Genomic DNA, 21,600 nt, shown 5'->3' with positions numbered 1-21,600 from the left:
CATATTATGTGGTTATCTGAATCTGTCTTCTTTCCAATTACTTTATTAAATTAGATTGAAGGGCAAATATGTGTTTCAAATATAAACATACTATTACTTCTAATGTTGTAAATGCACCTGAAAGATGTTTGTTTTCACTTGGGAAGTTTTAGACTTTTTTTGTTGTAAGGGTTAAGTGTGTTGATAGTTTTAATAACTTTCATTTTCTAACTTCTGCAGAGTTCATTGGCCCTTTTATTTCATCCAGCTACAATCAAAACAATGTCATGGCAACATATGAAAATTATTCAAGCCTTGATGTGCCAAGGAGAGCACAGACAAGCCCTCAGATACATACAGATGATGAAGCCATCAATGTCAAGTAGCAGTGAAGTTGCACTTCACCTCACTGTTTTATTGTTTAATAGGTAAAGAAATAGAAAATATATTCTGATTAATATGTTAGTCTAAAAACTATACAAAAAAAATAGAGAACAAATTGTGGCTTTCATTGTGTATTTTATTCAATCTTTTAGTGTTTATTTCTTTTTTAACACAAGTCATGCATCTCTTGCTTCATTAAAATTGTTGATCCAAGTGTTAATCCTCCTCTGCATTTCAAAAATTAATTTCAGGTGTATGGTGGAGGCTTGGAGTCTTCTGCGGCAGCACTCCACCAGGTTAAATGTAGAAGAGTTGTTAAAACACATGTATGAAGTCTGTCAAGAGATGGGACTAATGGAAGATTTGTTGAAACTACCATTCACAGATACTGAACAAGTAAGCATGGGCAAGAATGAAGTCTTAATCAGTTGTTTGGAAAAAGGAAGCAGAACTCTAAACAATTTTGTTTCTCTTAGGAATGTTTAGAGAAGTTTTTGCAAACCAGTGCTGGTATCCAGAATCACGAGTTCCTTTTAGTCCATCATCTACAGCGTGCCAATTACATCCCTGCATTACAGTTGAATCAGTCATTGAAAGTTAATCTCATGGTAAGCTTCAGATTCTGTTAGGGTGGGGTAAATGCATTATGTATCATTTCACTGAATGTTAATTGGTATCATGCTGTAAAAATACTTAGTGCCTACACTTTTAATATATATTGTATGTTTTAAAATGTTTTATGCCGTTCTTTTAAATATTTAGAATAAATTGCCCAGCATGAAATTACAAGAAAATTTAACACTTAAAGTACTTTTCAGACACAAACAAATTCAGAAAGTAATTTTAGATAAAATTAAATGTTACAAAACAATCACATTCTGTATTTGGAGTAATCTGTTAAATTGAATTCTAAGGGATTGCTTCTACTGTTTTTTATATATGCATGCAAATGAAAAATTTCAGTAGATCTCAGTGCTACAAGGTGTCCAAACTACATAGTTCTGCCATTAGGCTTCTGCACACTGTATCTTGGAGTTTTTGCTGTGGGGAAAGTTATCTGATCCCTGCTTCTGCCAAACTTGTTATATATTTTAACACTTATCTGTACCCAGTACGGGAGGCTTATTGAGGAGATTGATGGCTAGTGTTCCCTTTTCTGATTGGGCCTCCTACGGAAAGCAACATGCACTTGCAATGTAACTCTGATTTATATTCGGTTTAAAAAAAATAAAACATGCATTAGCTTAAACTGTAGTCCTCAAACTGCTTAGCCAACATGTATGACTAAGAAATGCCAGTTTTTGTGTGTGTGTATATTAAAATAAACACAAACTTTCAAGGTAACGTGTATGTAATATGCCTTTTGCTTCACTGAAAGTTACACCACTTTCCACGTAGTGTGAGTAATTGTCACAGACTTTGAAGGAAAAAAAATATAAAAAAATAAAATGAAAACGTATAGTCTGGATTGAAGGGTGGAACTTGATCCTCTGTGTCTAATATGTATAAAAACCATACACAAACTTAAACACCCTCAGAATTTCTTAAGATGCTGCAAATATGTCAGTTGTTTGTGTTAACAAACATTTGTTCATAATTAGCTGATGTGCTTTTAATTGGTTGTTCATTAGAATGATCGTGATCCTCGTTTGAGAGAGAGGTCAGTTGCCAGAAATTCTATATTAGACCAGTATGGAAAGATCCTTCCTAGAGTGCAAAGGAAGCTGGCTGTAGAGAGGGCCAAGCCTTACCACTTATCTTCTTCAATTCTGCGAGAAGGTGAGTTTTGCTTAAGAATCCATGAATGATTAATTTCTCTTGGTTAGTGTTCAGAGATTTTATTTTTTTTTTTTTCCCTTTCATTTTTAGTTTCAAGACCCAAGCCATTGTCAACTGTGGCAAAACAAACTACTGCAGGGAATGTGCTTACAAGAGCAACTTTCATTAATAATGTGCTGTCTAAAATTGGAGAGGTCTGGGTGGGAAACGAACAGAAAAGTGATTTCTCACAGTATGATAGGTAAGAACTCCTATGTTACCATATGAAATTGCTGTTCAAACTACTAGGACAAAAAAGAAAAGGGGCAGTGTAGTGCGAGAAATGACTACTTTGTTACAAGACAGATTAAAGTTATGGAAATTAATGGTGTCTGAGTTGTCTTCTTAGGAACTTGTGATACATGCACTGGCAAACTCTCTTGTATTGATAACTGCTTTGAAGTCCATTAACCCTCACTTCTGATAGACAAAGGTGAAAATGACAGTTTTGGGAGTTTAAGGTTGTGGGAAGTGTAGTCTGTTAATTCTGCATATCTGACTTCTGGCTTTCTCTTTCTAAATCCTCGTCTGAAAATGTTGTAACTTTTTATTTGTTATGTTAAAAGAAACCTAAGTTTGCAGAGTCAAGCATTCAAAAGTTAGGAAATGCCGGTTTTAAGGTTCCCTGTGAACCTTAATTCAGCTCCCTTGTGCATCTGCATTGTTGTTCTTTAATTACATGATCAAATACAATTTTTTCAAAGGACATCTGCCTCATTTCAGCCCAAATAGTTAGTTTGGGAATATTATAAGCAATTGGAAAGTGGGGTCTTATAATCAGAAGTGTTGGGCAACTTCAGCTAGAGGCAACCAACTCCAGCTATAATAATTTTTAATCCAAATACCCACTCACAGAACCTACAAGTAGTAGTCAATTATATTCTTCTTTCATTTGCAGTCCTAGAATTGAAGAACCACCACCTATGGCACTGCCTTTCCCTGATACAGAACTACCTGATCCATTTGTTGGCACTCCAGTTACAAAGTCTTCGCGTAAAAGTTCCAGGTATAGTATATCTTCAGACTAAGTATTTATAATGGGTGTGGGAGTATGCTGAATTGTTGAGCAGTTTCCATTCTCAGTGAAAGTAGCTTCAGTTTTACCTAGGTGCTCTCCTGAAAGGAAGTGGTTAATGGAAGGCTTGCCACATAGTGATGTCCCATGTAGACAAGCCCTTAGTTTAAGTTGTCTTCATAACTATTCTAGTCCCTGTTTTTTAGCCTTTTCTATTCATAACATTTCTCATTTTTGTTATTTAGTTCTGTAATCTCTGGGGAAAAAATGTTTTTAAACCTTTGGGTTAAAATCTGCTCTGACACAGTGGTATAAATTTGGAGTGATTCTCAAAGTCAGTAGCTTTGTACTGTATTTATGCCAATATTAATGGGAAGAGGATTTGCCCTCTTTATTTACAAAATACTGTGGATACACTCATGGCAGGGGTAGTCTTTATTGATAAAGTTTGTGAATCATATTAACAATTTAATGTTTATCTGTCTTTCCACAATGGTCATGATTTTAAAAATGATTATAAAATGCAAAGGAACAATAAAATGATACTTTCTTAAATAAAGATGTAGAAAAGACCATTTATTTTTGAATCCTCAATTAAGGAGAATAAATATTTTCATGTAGTACTGTGTCGTAAGCTCAGTAGGTCAGTGTCAATACTGTAGGTTGGAATAGATCCAACCTCTTCTTTTAATCATCTGACTGCCAAGGAGAATCCTTTTCTCTGATTGTTCAGTTCATACCTTTTTTCCTCCTGCTCAGATCAGAATAAGATCTCTCTTTAATTTGCTTAGAGGCATATTTGTCAGTCATCTCTTCAATGCTTTAAATTTGAGGTGCATCTCAAAGTATTCTTCAGGTTACCGCACATCGGAAGAAGAGGATAGAGAGTGGGGAAAGGGGGGCTGGTAGAGTGAAGAGGAATGGGTAAAAATAAAGGGTGGGGCCAGAGTGGAGTTTGTCATGGATATGAAGAGGATGCAGATGAAGGACCTGGGTTTCTGAGAGTAGGAAAAAGAAAAGGAGTACTTGTGGCACCTTAGAGACTAACAAATTTATTTGAGCATAAGCTTTCATAGCTGTAGCTCATGAAAGCTTATGCTCAAATAAATTTGTTAGTCTCTAAGGTGCCACAAGTACTCCTTTTCTTTTTGCAAATACAGACTAACACAGCTGCTACTCTGAAACCTGAGAGTAGGAAGAGGAATAAGAGGATGAAAGGAGATAGAGAATAGAAGGTTAGAATGGAGGGGGAACAAAAAGGAGAGGCTCAGTACAGAGAAAGGATTGTCTGGTGGTTAAGGCTAGACTGGCAGTCAGGAGAGCTAGGTTACATTCACTCTCTCTCTGTGCTTCAGTTCACATTTGTAAAATGGGGATAATATTTCTCCTATCTTCAGTTTAGATTGTAATCTCTTTGGTACAGAGACTGACTGTCTTTGCACAATGGAGAGTCAATCTCAGTGGAGTCTTTTAGGTGCTAATGTAATGCAAACACTTAACAGTAATATAATATAGTAACAGTAATATGAGAAACTGAGAATGTTTTAGACAGGTGATTATAGGATGTTAGGTAATGTGCCCAGCTAAAAGTTGGGCAGTACAACTGCTGTAGCTAGTTGAAGGGAACCTTACTTGTTACCTTTTTTAAAAACAAAAAGTGTTTTCTAATCAGCCTGTTTAACAAATGTTCTGGGACTTGTAATTCACTTGAGTGGATATCTAATACTACATTGTTGCCTTTGGAGAAGTGGAATTTCCTCCTACAAACACTTTTTTCTCAGGAGGGATCATTTCATACATTCCCACACAGCTGCTTGCCAAAGTTGTGAGATTTTTTGTTTTGTAATTGATAAAGAAACAAAATGGCAATAGAAGCAATATCTAGTTAGGCCTCATTGGTGTGTAGTTGCATGCTGCGCACTATTAAGGCAGCTGTAATAATTCAAAAAGTAGAGTTCAAAATATTCTAATCGGGTCACATCTTGTAAGCTATCAGATCAGCTTATATGAAAACAACTTAATTTTCTGTTTTCACATTTTAAATTTAAAATAAGAACATAGAACGGCCATAGTGGGTCAGGCCAAAGGTCCATCTATCCCAGTATCCTGTCTTCCGACAGTGGCCAAAGCTAGGTGCCCAGAGGGAATGAACAGAACAGGTAATCATCAAGTGATCCATCCCCTGTCCCAGCTTCTGGCAAACAGGCTAGGGACCATCCCTGCCCATCCTGGCTAATCGCCATTGATGGACTCTATCCTCCGTTAATTTATCTAGTTCTTTTTTGAATCCTGTTATAGTCTTGGCCTTCACAACATCCTCTGGCAAGGAGTTCCACAGGTTGACTGTGTGTTGTGTGGGAAAAAAAACAAAAACTTCCTTTTGTTTGTTTTAAACCTGCTGCCTTTTAATTTCATTTGGTGATCCCTAGTTCTTGTGTTATGAGAAGAAGTAAACAACACTTCTGTATTTACTTTCTCCACACCAGTCATGATTTTATAGACCTCTATCAAATCCCCCCTTAGTTGTCTCTTTTCCAAGATGAGAAGTCCCAGTCTTATTATCCTCACATGGAAGCTGTTCTATATCCCTAATCATTTTTGTTGCTCTTTTCTGAACCTTTTTCAATTCCAATATATCTTTTTTGAGATGGGGCAACCACATCTGCACACAATATTCAAGATGTGGGTGTACCATGGATTTATAGAGCGGCAATATGATATTTTCTGTCTTATTATCTATCCCTTTTTTAATGATTCCCAACATTCTGTTTGCTTTCTTGATTGCCGCTTCACATTGAACGGATGTTTTCAGAGAAATATCCAGTGACTCCAAGGTCTCTTTCTTGAGTGGTAACAGCTAAGTTAGACCCCATCATTTTATATGTATGGTTGGGGTTATGTTTTCCAATGTACATTACTTTGCATTTATCCATATTGAATTTCATCTGCCATTTTGTTGCCCAGTCACCAAGTATTGTGAGATCCTTTTGTAGTTCTTCGCAGTCTGCTTTGGACTTAACTATCTTGAGTAGTTTTGTATCATCTGCAAATTTTGCCACCTCACTGTTAATTTCTTTTTCCAGATCATTTATGAATGATGAATAGGATTGGTCCCAGTACAGACCCCTGCTGGACACCACTCTTTACCTCTCTCCAGTCTGAAAAATGACCATTTATTCCTACCCTTTGTTTTGTATCTTTTCACCAGTTACCAATCCATGAGAGAACCTTTCCTCTTATCCCATGACAACTTACTTTGCTTAAGAGCCTTTGGTGAGGCACCTTGTTAAAGGCTTTCTGAAAATCTAAGTACTCTATATTCACTGGAATCCCCCTTGTCCACATGCTTGTTTGAAACACCTCCCCCCCCCCGCCCCCAAAAGAATTTTAGTAGACTGGTGAGGCATGATTTCCCTTTACAAAAACCATGTTGACTTTTCAACAAATTATGTTCATCTGTGTCTGACAATTTTGTTCTTTACTATAGTTTCAACCAGTTTGCCCAGTACTGAAGTCAGGCTTACTGGCCTGTACTTGCCAGGATCACCTCTGGAGCCCTTTTTAAAAATTGGCATCATATTAGCTATCCTCCAGTCATTTGGTGCAGAAACTGATTTAAATGATAGGTTACAAACCACAGTTAGTTCTGCACTTTCACATTTGAGTTCCTTCAGAGCTCTTGTGTGAATACCATCTGGTCCTGGTGTCTTATTACTGTTTAGTTTATCAGTTTGTTCCAAAACCTCCTCTAATGACACCTCAATCTGGGACAATTCCTCCGATCTGTCACCTTAAAAGAAGGGCTCAGGTTTGGGAATCTCCCTCACATCCTCAACCGTGAAGACAGATGCAAAGAATTCATTTAATTTCTCCACAATGGCTTTATCGTCCTTGAGTGCTCCTTTAGCATCTCGATGCTCCAGTGGCCAAACTGGTTGTTTCTCAGGCTACCTGGTTCTGATGTACTTAAAAATAATTTTGCTATTACTTTTTGAGTCTTTGGCTAGCCGTTCTTCAAATTCTTTTTTGGCCTTCCTAATTGTATTTTTACACTTCACTTGCCAGAGTTTATGCTGCTTTCTATTTCCTCACTAGGATTTAACTTCCACTTTTTAAAGGATGCCTTTTTGTCTCTCACTGCTTCTTCTACTTTGTTTAGCCATGGTGTCACTTTTTTGGTTCTCTTACTATGTTTTTAAATGTGGGGTATACATTTTAAGTTGAGCCTCTATTATGGTGTCTAAAAAGTTTCCGTGCAGATTGCAGGGATTTCATTTTTGGCCGTGTACCTTTTTAATTTCTGTTTAACTAACTTCCTGATTGTTGTGTAGTCCCCTTTTCTGAAATTAAATGCTACAGTGTTGGACTGCTGTGGTGTTTTCCCCGCCACAGGGATGTTAAATTTAATTATATTATGGTCACTATTGCCAAGTGGTCCAGCTATATCACCTCTTGGACCGGATCCTGTGCTCCACTTAAGACTAAATCAAGAATTGCCTCTCCTCTTGTGGGTTCCCGGATTAGCTGCTCCAAGAAGCAGTCATTTAAGGTGTCGAGAAACTTTATCTCTGCACCCCATCCTGAGGTGACATGTACCCAGTCAATATGGAGATAGTTGAAATCTCCCATTATTGTTGAAATCTCCCATTATTATTGAGTTTTTTTTATTTTTATAGCATCTCTAATGTCCCTGAGCATTTCACAGTCACGATCACCATCCTGGTTAGCTGGTTGATAATATATCCCTACTGATATATTCTTATTATTTGAGCATGAAATTACTATACATAGAGATTCTATGGTACAGTTTGGTTCTTTTAAGATTTTTACTTCATTTGATTCTACGTTTTCTTTCACATATAGAGCCACTCTCCAACCAGCACGACCTGTTCTGTCCTTCCGATATATTTTGTACCCTGGTATTACTGTGTCCCATTAATCATCCTCATTCCACCAAGTTTCTGTGATGGCTATTATATCAATATCCTCATTTAAATCTCGGCAGATTGCTGGATTTGGTGGTTCGTCCTGTTCCTCTGTGTTCTCCCTCATTTGAGAGTAATTGGCAGACACCATGTAGAGCTTCTACTTCATGTACTATATCCAGTCCATTACAGTCAAACTCACGGAGCCCCATATTGCACACGAACATTTCAAGAGCATCAGAATTGAATTTGTTGGAGACTCCTCTTGTGGTTAAGGTATGTAGAATTGGTAAACTTGAAGTATTTTTAAATTTCTTTTATGGGGAAAAAAAACACCCCACAATACATAATGCCAAGCATGTAGGTATTGAATTGTTGGATCTCCCATATGTGCATTTTATTTGTATGTACCTAATTCCATTAGAAGCAATATGTGGAAAACCGACTTAAGGAGAGGAGTATTACAAAATGATAAAATTATGTTATCTATTAACAGTTTACCAAATAGTTTACCAAATAGCTTTATAAAACAAATTTATTTTTATTGACGTGCAGGCAAGAGTGCTGAAATGGGGAATGTCAACATGTCCAAATACTTATTATGCCAGTTATGGAATAACTAGCCCCTAGGGGAAGTTTATTTTAGCCCCTAGTAGCTAGTTTGACTTAAACTCCTAAGCCTGATGGTTTATATCCCTTATATTTTCTTCTCCCATCTACTGTAACTGTAGACGTTTTTATGCGTATAAATGTCAGTCTTTTTGTGAACTTCATTAACCTCATGGCCTCAACGGTGTCTTATGACCATAAGTGCCATTGTTTCATTATTCATACATACATTTTTTGTGTGTTTACAGTTTGCTGCCATATTTGAATCTCTCTCTCTCTGTTGAATAATGAAAGTATGAAGGAACTTTTGATTTATCTATTTGATGCCATTCTCTTTGTACTTTGTCATGACCATACTTATTTGTCTTTGTTCTGAATTACATCCTCAATCTTAAATATCTCTTCATACAGATTACTTTCCATATGTTTAATAATTTTCATGACCCATCTTTCAATGCCCAGTTCGCGCAGCTTGTGCAGCAGTGATGTTCCATGAAATTGACACTTTGCATGTAGTCTTCAGTTCAGAGATCAAATTAAGATGTTTATTCCTTTACATAGAGAGCTAAAGCTTTGGCCACATCATCTGCTGCTTCTGGTTTCCCTGGGTTTACTCTGCAATCTATTTTGAGATCCAGTCTTCGTACCACACCCATAGCAACTCCTTCTGCATCTTCAGGAAGATCAATTACTCCTCCTCTACGGGCAAAAGAACCCAGAATTTCATTCAGGGAAGAGAATGCAACTTCCAAATGGACAGCTGGGGTAAGCTGGGCTACAGTTGGTGAAAGGGAAGTGATGGTGGAGAGTTTTAAAGCTTTGTAGATTGCAACTTGGTGTATGTTTTTTAAAAGCTTATGCAGTATGTCATTGTAGATTGTTCAGTGTATGTTATGTGCGTATAATGGCAAGTCAAAGGATAAGCAAAAATTAACTCAGAAATCAAAAACTATTGTAATGGTAATAGAATTTATGCAAACGGAGATTCAAGTATAATGAAATAGTGCAATGACCTTAACAGTCCTATCACAAGTTTTTGGACAGGAAATACAAGCTGCTCATCCATGTAAATTCTTTCAGGAAATTGCAATCTATGTACCACTGAAAATATTTCAATTGTATAGGAAGAAAAAGGTTATACAATCATTGGCTAGCTGTTCTTTAATGGTAGAATTATGGAAATTAATACTGTTACAACCTGGCCTAGTACACAAGTGGACACGGTAGCTGGGTCTCACATTCTTCTAAGCCAGCTGAGTCTGGGGTAGTGTCTAATCACTGTTTCTGGCTCTGGGACCATTTGGCATACCCTTGAGCTCAGACCTCACATCTGACTCCTTTCATCAGAATGTGGGATGCCACCATCTAGCTGTCCTAGACCCCATATGGTACCTGCTGATCCCCCCCAGTCACTTATACATGCTCCACCATGCTGTGATCACTTAGCTTCTAGTTTAACCCCTTCAGAGACAATATGGTGGGAAAGAAGGAACACAGGCTTAGCAAAGGGATTTCTTAACCACAGAAACTTTACTATTAAAGCACCCGAGAGTTACAGATTTTTGAAAGCAACAGAAGTCCTGGGAAGTACGCTACTCACATCTGATCTCGCACCTTCTGATAGTCTTAAGTTGTCGACATTTCAGGCTGGCAGACTCCCTCCTGGCTGCTCTCTCCTGCTAGTCCTTATGTTTGGCAATGGTCACACCACCTGCATAGAGCAGAACTTTGCTCTTAAGTAAGGTCTCTTATCTTTCTGCCATGTACCCTGCTGAGAATTTCCTTTCCCTTCCGCCCATGCTACTTGCCCCCTGTAGATAAACCATTGTTCTGGGGGCAGGGTGAGCTAACAGTTAAGACAAGCAAAACAGATGGCCTCAGGTTGCAGTCTTGATGGTTTCTCAGTGATAATCCTTCAAAAAGGTGTTAAGTATGTTTCCTGGGCAGGGAAGCTGTCTGGTATTCAGTGCAATAGGCTTACCTCATGGAAGTTCAGATTTGTGTAGTCACACCTTCTTGTCAACTGTTGGGAATGGGCCACATCCACCCTGATTGAATTGGCCTCATTAGCACCGCCACCCCACCCACCCACCCACACACTTGGTAAGGCAACTCCCATCTTTTCATGTGCTCATAGAATCATAGAATATCAGGGTTGGTAGGGACCTCAGGAGATCTAGTCCAAACCCCTGCTCAAAGCAGGACCAATCCCCAATTTTTGCCCCAGATCCCTAAATGGCCCCCTCAAGGATTGAACTCTCAACCCCTGGGTTTAGCAGGCCAATGCTCAAACCACTGAGTTATCCCTCCTACTGTATATTTATACGTGCCTACTGTATTTTTCACTCCATTTGTCTGATGAAGTGGGTTATAGCCCACGAAAGCTTATGCCCAAATAAATTTTTTAGTCTCTAAGATGCCACAAGGACTTCTCATTGTTAGTGCTAAAATCTTCACTCATAGTACAACAGAGATACAGATATCTCAAACAATATTCACCATGAGTTCTTGGAAAATAATATGCCAATTTTGGCTTATTTGCAACTAAAGCCTAATATCGTATCCCCTGTAGGAAGCCCAAGTTTCAGGAGACCATTAAAACAAGGCTAGAAATACTAATTACAAGAAAGGCCACCTCTGAGGGCCTGATCTGTGCATGGTGTAACATTGTTACTGATGGATCTAGAAGAGAAGACTGGAAAAATGGGGAAAGGATCTAAAAGCAGATCTCACTTTGAAACAAGTGTCTGGAAAAAGGCCAAAATTTCATTTATTTGTGTAACCATTAAGGAAAATTATTACAGAATGCTTTATCAATGGTATCTCATTCCATTTAAGCTAAAGAAAATATAAACAAAAGAGTCATAAATTCTGGAGAGGATGTGAGGAAATAGGGACCTTTCTGCATATGTGGTGGAATGTCCTGAAATGATATTTTGGAGAAAAATAATATAAATAGAACTTTCAGGATAACTAAAGTTATGCTACCAACCCAAGGAACCCATACTGGCTCTATTAGGTTACTATCCGAAGGAGGTTATTGATTTGAGGAAGGATCCACTGATGATACAGTTCCTGCTAGCAGCCAAATGTGCAATAGTGGCATGGAGAATTGAAGTATGCGAAATCATTTCAGTGGAAAAAAGAGACAGTCTTATATCCGTATCCAGTAGACTTTATAATATATGGCTACCATTTTTGGAATTTGAACAGAATACACAGATAACAGGTTGACCAAGCACAAATGGTCTTTTAAAGGTAACAAATACAAGTCATGAATAAGATTTATTAATACTTGTATGGAGAGTTCATGTATGTTAATAATTTATTTTTAAATCTCAATAGTGGAGTATGGTCACTTTAATCAACTTGTTCCAGACTGTAAGACTAATGAACACTGAAACCTTTTTATAATCTATATAAAATGGATATTAATTAAAGTGACATTGTCAAGTAGACTAGGGCCAACCTTAATATCTAAGGGAAGTTCCCTCTTTTTGAAAACTTGAAAACAGTAGTGGGTTGGAATATGAGAATCAGAAAGTGAGACTACAAACAGAAAATAAACTGAAAAGGAGTACTTGTGGCATCTGAGAGACTAACAAATTTATTTGAGCATAAGCTTATTTGAGCATCCGATGAAGTGAGCTATAGCTCACAAAAGCTTATGCTCAAATAAATTAGTCTCTAAGGTGCCACAAGTACTCCTTTTCTTTTTGCGAATACAGACTAACACAGCTGCTACTCTGAAACCAGAAAATAAACTGACCACAGTTCACTTTAACCCTCCAAGCTTACTGAAATCAGTGAGTAAATATTGTAGTGAAAAGTCCATTCAATTTTTAAACTCTAGTTTTAAAAGCTAAAATGGTATTAGTAACATGGTTAAGAAATAGCTTTAATTGTCAGTATATTGACTATGTCCAAATATCAGAAATAAGTTTCATATGTCATTTTTCCCTGGAAAAATTTGGGTTTCATTTATGACTCTAATTTATTTGGTTTTTTTTTGTTTTAAATAAAGATGCTGGGAGACTATAAAACAAAACCCCTTGTAGCTTCATCTGAACATAACCTTGGAGTTCAAATGGAGGACACTTGGTCTAAGGACAGAGATAAAGTTTCTCCCTTTACTTTGAGCTGTCCCGAGGAGGATCCTGCAGAAATGAATGAGTCCTCAAAAGGTATAGCAGGAGATGTCCTGGAGAAAATGGAAGTTGGCAAAGAAACTAGTAATTTTTCTGCCAGGTCAGACCAGACTACCTTGGAATATCATGATGCAAGATCACCAGGCGACTTTGAGGATGATGTTATCTTCATAACTTCTAAACCAGCTAATTCTTCCGACGAAGGTGTTGCTATCATAGAGGAAGAGATGGAGGAAGAAGGCAGTGAGGTGGTCAAAAGTGAGCCTTTGCAGTTTGAACAACAGACTTCTTCAGAGCTGGAGAAACAAACTGGTATGTGTTGTCATGTGGTCACTTAAGTAATCTAATTAAATGACCATTTTGGTGCCCTTTAAAAGGTTAAATGATAATTATAGTGGACAGTAGCTAATACTGATATAGTGTGCTAGACCTCCATATTTGAAAAGGTCCTTCCACTGTAAGCCTCTATTTTGAGGCATCCTTAACTATCTCATATGTTGCGTTTTGGGCTGACATTCCTTGTGCTTAGTCTCAGCCAAGAGGCAACAATTTCTTATTTTTGAAAGCGGATATTTCTAGTTTGGGTTTACATGTGGGTTTTTTGTTTTGTTTTTTGTTTTGTTTTTTTGTTTGTTTTTGTTTTGTTTTTGGTGTTTGAGTATGAAAGACTTTTCATCAGCTGCATTTTTACCCATTCTTTGACGCTTAGGATTAAACAGTTGCTTCAGATTTGTCATAGGCTTAGTCCTCATTGAGAAGGCCTTTGATCTGTTTGAAAATGTTGATAAGTTAGACATATTTGAAAACATCATACTGGGACTGTATAGTAATCTTTTCTGTCTATTGAATTGTATCCAAGATACGCTATTTCTGGTAGAGACATGCAAGTGTCCATCTGTTTGTGGCATGGAATTTTAAAATTGCTTTGTTCACACCAGTGGGTTATGCAGTCAGGTATTAATGCACATAGTGTATTTGAATTGAAAGGTTCTGCAGGGTCTGGGGGGCTGATTTGTCGTCAGTGAGGTGCCTCACTCCTATGTCTATGTGAGCAGCAGAAGTTCTCAACTACAGTCTCCACTTATTTACACAAGCAGAGGGGAATGATCCAGGTCCAAATATCTGTAATAAAATAGCTCAGTGACCTTAACGATCATTTGTAGTTGGACAAGAAATACAAGATGCTTTTGCAAGCATAATAATCACTAGGTAATCTTTACAAGAAACCTTCTTGTTATGTTGGGCTGTGATGGAAAGGGTTCTGTACAATTGCAGTATAAATGTGATATTTTATCACTGGCAGCAGCAGAAGGTAGTCTGTGCTGCTTCTACTTAAACCATTTTGTTTGGTCCAGCAGTGTGATCCTAATTCAGGTCACTGAGAGTAATATGAAGAGGGAGAAAGCAGGCACCCAGATCAGAAAGAGGCTAAAGAAATGCACAAAATGAAGTATGACAAGACAGAAATGATAGTGGTGGTCAGTGGTTTAGCCTGGCAATGCATTAGTTTAAGATCAAGCTTTATCCCTCGGTCAAGTGCCAAAAGCATTTGATTGTGCTTCTCTCCCCTCCTACCTTTTGGGGATGCAGGGGAGTAAAAGGATGTTACTAGCATTACCCACCTCTGGAGAGACCAAAGTCAAGCCCATCTCAACCAGGGTGTTCAACATTATGGAAACACAAAAGGCATATTGGAAAGGTCTCTGGTAAGAGGATGGAGAAGAAACAAAAATAAGTTATGGAGATAAATATCCAAAATCCAAAGAAAGGGGAAGAGGTGGACTTTATCTTTTGCTCTTAAAATTAGAAGCTTTTGTTTGAAGTTTTCAGTAGCTAATCCAATTTTTCTTTGACTTTTAATAGTCAACCACTATATACATCTTTTCCTACCCCCTAAAATTTTGTCATTCGTTCATTTGTTGCCCTTGAAAGAAAAATAATACGAGGGCAAAGGTAACAAAATATGACATCAAATTATACGGTAATGGAAAAATACTTCTCAGCAGAAGGTTCTCAACCACTTGAAGTACCTTCCAGCCCTACATTTCTATGATTGTGAGAGAGAGATTAGTTTCTTTTGTAGTGGGAGCAATAACTCAGACTTTTTGTGCATTTAAATCTCAACCACAGCAATGTATTAGTAGATCACTTTTGCATTTTAAATAAGCAAAATAATGAAGCACATAATGAGGTTTGTAATTTAAAATCAGGTAAACTTTTTCAAAGAACTTGAGTTGTGTTTAATGCAAGTAATTACCTGTTGTTCAGCTGTTAACAATGTTGTTCCTAGGATTTCTGGAAAGGACAGAAATAGCGTGTCCTACCCTTCCTGAGGAGGGTATGTTGGTGTTGAATCGCTTAAGCATCTTTCAAGTTGCTGGAGTCTCTACTTGTTTGTCAGCCGGTGAAAGGTAAATATGTAAAAATAAATAATTTGGGTATACAAATGAGTGCCATTTGGCTTTCTTGTACTTTAAAAGCTCTATTGTCTTAAGTTCAGATTGGTTCTCTGCTATTTTACTTTCGTAACCTACATCCTATCGGGGTTCCTTGCTTCTTCCTGCATAAACATAACCTCATTGGTTAATAATCAAACATTAACTCTCAGAAAGACAGTCTTCACAAAGTACTGTGGTTACAAACTGGTTAATTCAATCATGAAGTTATTTAAAACTTTCCCAATTTGAGTCTGTTAAACTGACACTCTGTACTTGAAAGTCTCACTTCTGTCTGAAAATTGTGTACCTCATGTAATTAAAAGTAATATCTAAGGTTCCTATGGCTGAAGAGTTTTCTGGGGGATTCCTTCAGTTGGTTTACTTTTGTGTATTTTGACAACATTTTGTACAAAATCAGTTTCCTTAAAATATATATCTTGCTCTCTCTGAATTAAGTATTTCATTGTATTGAAAAGTCCTGCAAGTACCTAAGCACATGTAGGAAAATTGAATAATTTATGGTAACTTTACTGGTACAGACCTTACTTTTTGTACAACTTGTTCTAAACTTTTGTTATAGTAGTTACATAAATAATCGTTCTGCAGAAAACAGTATTTTTATTACTGTCATTTTTTTAAACGATGAAAACACTTAGAGTGAAGGGACATTTAATACTTGAATCATGCCATTACTTAATGTATGTGTGTAGTTAGTTACAATGAGACCTGAGCTGAATGCTAATATTTTGGGGTAGGGAGTTCCAGTTTTTGTTCTGAATGTTCTGTTATGAGCGTGGACATGAGTGTTTTAAAACTAGAACAAAACATTTTTAAAACGCATACAGAGGTTCAACCTCCTGTTTTTCTGTTTACAAAGTGAAACTGCCACTGAAGAGTCCAAGATGCCATCATTATCAGAAGAAAAAGACCTGCCTCTCACAAGATCACAGGCTTTGGAGGCATCAGGAGGAATTTCTGAATGTATGTATGTTTGGTGTATTTAGCAACAAGTGAAAGTTTTAACTGTTGAGTTAAGGTAGCTGTAGTTAGGTGCATAAAAAGTATTTGAGCTGCCAGGGTTAAATGCACAACTTACCCTGTTACTCCACACTTAACAGATTGAAGTGAAGCTTGGCAATGCAAATTTTTGTCAACTTAGAGCTAGAATATACTTATCAAAGAACCTCTGTTTAGAGGAGGCAGAGTTAACACATACATTTTTATTGAATTGGAGATTTAGGAAAATTGATATTACAATTCATTGTTTCTATGTGCATAGCACACTGCTGCAAATAGTACATCTTTGCTGCAGAATTGAGATCAAGTGTGCAACGGACACACGCTTTAAACACCCTTCTAACTGATGGCAGGGGGCTTGGTACTCAAGCTATAGGAAAGAAGTAGCAAGGAGGGAAGGTGTCTGTACAGTCACTTTTCCTGTCTCAAGTGTTGAGGGCTCTTAACTCCTTCCTTGTGACTCTTTGGTGTGAGGCCCTTTATCTCTACATAATTCAGTCTTGCCAAATGAGGTGGGCTTGGCTACTAGGTTTTGGAACATGGAGCACCTACTCTCTCATCCTACATGGAGGCAGAACAAGATGAGTTCAGTGGCATTGCATTGGCAGCCCATGTGATAGCAAGGCAGAGGAATTGTTTTTCTTTGTGGCTTCATGCCAGCAGAAAATGTTGCTAATACCCTGTTCCACAGCTGCAGAAATGTGGCAGGCATAATGCATTGGATGTAACAGTGAACTAGTTTGGCTGTTTGGTCCTTAGGAAGTAGACCTCCAAAATGATATTTGAGGTAGATTGGTTGTCCCCAAACTTGTAATGTCCTTTGCTAGCTTTTGTTTGGCACTGTGTGGGGGGAGAGCATATAGGTCTTGTACTCAATTTATCATCATCTCCTGGCTGTGTGCGCCGGTTTCTGACTGTTTTTATTAACAGTTCTGAGACCCAGTTCATGCTGTTTTAAGAGAATATTTTGTTACCGAATTTACAGAAAAAGAATAATTTCTTTACTCAAGAACATGAGAATGACCCTATTGGGTCAGTGAAAGGTTCATCTAGCCCAGTATCCTGTCTTCCGACAGTGGCCAATGCCAGGTGCCCCAGAGGGAATGAACAGAACGGGTAATTAACAAGTGATCCATCCCCTGTCGCTTATTCCCAGCTTCTGCCAGACAGAGGCTAGGGACACCATTCCTGCCCATCCTGTCTTATAGCCATTGATGGACCTATCCTCCATGAATGTATCTAGTTCTTTTTTGAACTCTGGCAAGGAGTTCCACAGGTTAACTGTGCATTGTGTGAAGAAATACTTCATTTGTTTTATACCTGCTGCCTATTAATTTCATTTGGTGACCCCTAGTTCTTGTGTTATGAGAAGTTGTAAACACCACTTCCTTATCTACTTTTTCTACACCAGGCATGATTTTTGAGATCTCTGTCATATCTACCCGTAGCCATCTCTTTTCCAAGCTGAAAAGTCCCAGTCTTATTAATCTCTCCTCATATGGAGGCTGTTCCATACCATAGTCATTTTTGTTGCCCTTTTCTGAACCTTTTCCCATTCCAGTATATCTTTTTTGAGATGGGGCAACCACATCTGCACACAGTATTCAAGATGTGGGCGTACCATGAATTTATAGAGAGGCAACATGATATTTTCTGTCCTATTATCTATCCTTTTCTTAATTATTCCCAGCATTCTGTTCGCTTTTTTGACTGCCGCTGCACACTGAGTGGATGTTTTCAGAGAACTATCCACAATGACTCCAAGATCTTTCTTGAGTGTAACAGCTAATTTAGACCCCTTCATTTTATATGTATAGTTGGGATTATGCTTTCTGATGTGCATTACTTTGCATTTATCCACATTGAATTTCATCTGCCATTTTTTTGCCCAGTCACCCAGTTTTGAGATCCTTTTGTAGCTCTTCGATATCTTATCAAATATTGTTGCTAATCTGCCACTAAATGTAAGATAATATAGCGTTTACACTAATTGAAAAATTTTAACTCAGAAAAACTCTTTCTTACAGCTCTGGAACAGTCTTGTTCAGATCGCATGTCAAGAAATGTGTTCCCCTGGTCTACTCTATTACAAAAAGAGGCCCTGTAGAGTACAGCCCAAAGGCCTGGACAGTTTGTCAGTGATACTTAGACTGAGACTTGCAAGCCACAAGTTGCTCTTTAATGTGTCTCCTGCAACTCTGTGCAGCACATAATGTCAACCAAGAAAAGTTATTAAGCAATCAGGATGCTTTTACTATGTTATTAGCCAATTGTGGTTGATAAAAATAATAATCATTTTGCTGTGAGAATTATATAATTTTTATATGAAACAATGAACTCGCACTACTGTGGCTCTTTTAGCTAATTTGGCTCCTGAACCACTGAGATCTGAGTATCCCTGGTTTAAGTGTTAAGTCTCAAATTGGCATTTGGGATTATGCCATACTTCGGTCCATTATAAAATGGTAATTTCTCTGTTATGGCTGCTCATTAGCAAGACAAACTTTTATTTTTTCAATACAGGAAAATCCTTTCGTTAAAAAAAAATGACTTAGAGGACACTTGTGAAATCAGTTGGTCTTAACTGTATGAGGCAGGGATGAATGAATTGTGGATTGAACTGAATTCTGCTGAATCAGTTTTGTCTGACCTGTGTATAAACATGCACGAATATTAGTATTGTGTGGAAATACACTATCCCACTCTGTCAGTGATTCTTCTGTATAAAAGTAGTATTGTTTCCCTATGCCCCACCAACACCCGATTCAAGGATCTAGACCAATGTTTTAAAGAAGCATACCTACAGAGTATCAATTAATACAATCCTCAGTATTTATGCAGCAGTTAAAATGAGTCCAACTTGTGCAGCTTTTTATGTCAGGCAACTTGAAGTCAGAAATTTACTGGGGAAAAAATCTCTTTCAGCTCTGATCAGTATCCTTCACAGTGAGGATATTCCCAGTACTCATTCAGAAAACCAGCTTCAAGAGGAAAGGGTTGAGGACCTACATGAAGATCAGAAGTCAGAGGAAGCTGCAATAGAAGAAAATGTTCTGTTCCTGCAAGAAAAAACATCTACTTCTAAAAGTCCTCCTGAAACTAAAGAAGTTAACGTAAGTGAATTATTTGTCCATTTTACTAAGTTAGTACAAGACAGAAAAACTCTTAGGAAACCTGAGAAGCTTGACAGTTGGCGTCGAAATGTTTTCATGTGACCTGTAAGTCTCTTCAGTTGACTTAGCATGACTATTAACTTCAGTGCTTAGTTAGAGATCTTTGTGTTTCCACAGCACCTCGGACAATGGGACCCCAATCAAGATGGGTATTGCTACAGCAATACAAAAAACTAAGAACACACAGTCAACATCCTCCTTTTCCCAAAATCAGCTTGGACCAGTTACATATTAATCTGATTTGCTTAAATATAAACATTTATGCAAGGCCTTATGTGAAGTGGTCCAAAATCAGACATCTGTTTTAAGGCTAAAAGCAAGTAGAGGGGGCAGTGCAATTTCATTTTAACAAAACTGAGGCTCACTGGGTAAACTTTTCAGAATTTTTTCCACTGTTTCTAATTAGTATAAACAGTTTCTCAGTAATGTAATAATTGGACTGCCAGGTTGTTTCCAACTAAATAGAAATTCTATTTAGGGTTCAAATCCCAATTTATAGAACCTCTGACATTAGTTATGATTAAGGCTACGTTTTAGTCACAGGTATTTTTAGTAAAAGACATCCACGGGTCATGGGCGGTAAACAAAAATTCATGGCCTGTGACCTGTTCATGACTTGTACTATATACCCCGGACTAAATCTTGGCTGCTCTGGGGCGGCCCGGGGGTGCCAGGGCTCCTTTTACTGATTGAGGGGTGGTGGGGCGTTGGCGGGGCTGGCAGGTTCGCTACCTGGCTCTGTGTGGCTCCCTGGAAGCAGCGACACATCCCTAGCCAGAGGAGTGGCTGGGGGGCTCTGCGTGCGGCCTCTGCCTGCAGGCATCACCCCTGCAGCTCCCATTGGCTGCGGTTCCTGGCCATTGGGAGCTGCGGAGCCGGCACTCAGGGTGGGTGTAGTGCACAGACAGTCCCTGGCCACACCTCCGCCTAGAGGCCAAGGGACATGTTGCCACTTCTGGGGAGCCCCCCCAAGGTAAGCACCGCCCAGAGCTCTCGCCCACTCCCATGCCCCAACCCCCTGCCCTAGCCCTGAGCCGCCTCCTACACCCAAACTCCTCCTGATGCTTGGGTGTTGGGGGGGGTGGGCATGGTGGCCCGAGACAGCCCCAGCAGCGGATGATGCAGCTGGCCCAGGGCCTGCCCAAGCTACTCAGGCGGCCCCCGGACCAGCTGCACTAGCTGCTGCAGAAGTCTTGGAGGTCCCAGAAAGTCACGGAATCCGTGACTCCCGTGACAGACTCACATTCTTAGTTATGATTTTAAAGGGTGGTTCACTGCAGTATTCTTAAACTAAAAAATAGAATTGTTAAAACCTCCAGTTGTCTTACTGAATTTCATCTCTGATGTGATTTTTACGACCCCTCTCGCCGCATATGGTTGAAGAAAGAGCTGTGGGAGTTATTGAGACACATGTGAACAGCATACAGGGCAGACTCAGAATCACTGTGCGGTATTATGCCTGTGGTGAGAAGAGATATTGCACTGTTGTCATCTTGTCAGGATCAAAGGGCTGGGTAGGAGGGTACAACACACACGCTCTGAGCACGCAGCTAAGCACAGGGAGGCAGTCTCCATTTCTTGGCTGAGACTCTGAAGGTATATAGACATTCTGCCTTTGCCAGCTTTGGAAACTGGAGGCCAGGGTATAGAAGGTCAGAGTACTCTTGGTTCTAGGAATAGTGGGTTAGGAGCCCTCTGTGGGGAAAAGAAAGGAGCAGCTGCCATGAGAGAGGCAAAGCTGCTGAGGTTGGTGACATAGCTGCTGGTAGAGAGCCACCTGGAGCATAGGAAGGGCTTTTCTACCCTTGCCTAACTCCCACCTCCTTCTCCCACTAGCATACCTGCAGGCTTCCCTCATTGGCTTCTCTTCCCCTATGTTAAAGCCTTGAGCTTAGAGTGGGATGTCTGCCTTTCTGTTGACAATCTTTGCGTCGGTGTTGAAGGTTGTACAGTGTCAGTGTCCCTTGGGTTTAGTCAGTCTCCTAGTCACACTTGAGTGGCGGGTTTTCCTAATAAGATTTCTTAGCAATTGTTAAGAGGACAGGAGGCAGGAAAATGAGAAGTGAATGCTCACTTTTGAGGAGTTCTTAAGAA

The 21,600-nt window shown here is 38.8% G+C and overlaps 1 protein-coding gene across 2 annotated transcripts in view; it reads left to right on the top strand.

Annotated features, from left to right (window-relative positions):
• AHCTF1 (AT-hook containing transcription factor 1) overlaps positions 1 to 21,600 on the top strand; it is an 82,349-nt gene that overhangs the window by 54,489 nt on the left and 6,260 nt on the right. For both annotated transcript variants that reach the window (XM_074948952.1, XM_074948953.1), the window contains exons 21-32: positions 220 to 407; positions 615 to 759; positions 840 to 971; positions 1,995 to 2,142; positions 2,233 to 2,383; positions 3,080 to 3,187; positions 8,202 to 8,397; positions 9,292 to 9,495; positions 12,755 to 13,190; positions 15,169 to 15,289; positions 16,194 to 16,297; positions 19,259 to 19,446. In XM_074948952.1, coding sequence (XP_074805053.1) covers positions 220 to 407; positions 615 to 759; positions 840 to 971; positions 1,995 to 2,142; positions 2,233 to 2,383; positions 3,080 to 3,187; positions 8,202 to 8,397; positions 9,292 to 9,495; positions 12,755 to 13,190; positions 15,169 to 15,289; positions 16,194 to 16,297; positions 19,259 to 19,446 — 2,121 coding nt within the window. The remainder of the gene's footprint in view (positions 1 to 219; positions 408 to 614; positions 760 to 839; positions 972 to 1,994; positions 2,143 to 2,232; positions 2,384 to 3,079; positions 3,188 to 8,201; positions 8,398 to 9,291; positions 9,496 to 12,754; positions 13,191 to 15,168; positions 15,290 to 16,193; positions 16,298 to 19,258; positions 19,447 to 21,600) is intronic.

This window comes from Natator depressus, chromosome 3 (genome assembly GCF_965152275.1).
Source record: "Natator depressus isolate rNatDep1 chromosome 3, rNatDep2.hap1, whole genome shotgun sequence".
NCBI lineage: Eukaryota > Metazoa > Chordata > Testudines > Cheloniidae > Natator > Natator depressus.
This window is presented reverse-complemented; position numbering and strand designations above follow the sequence as displayed.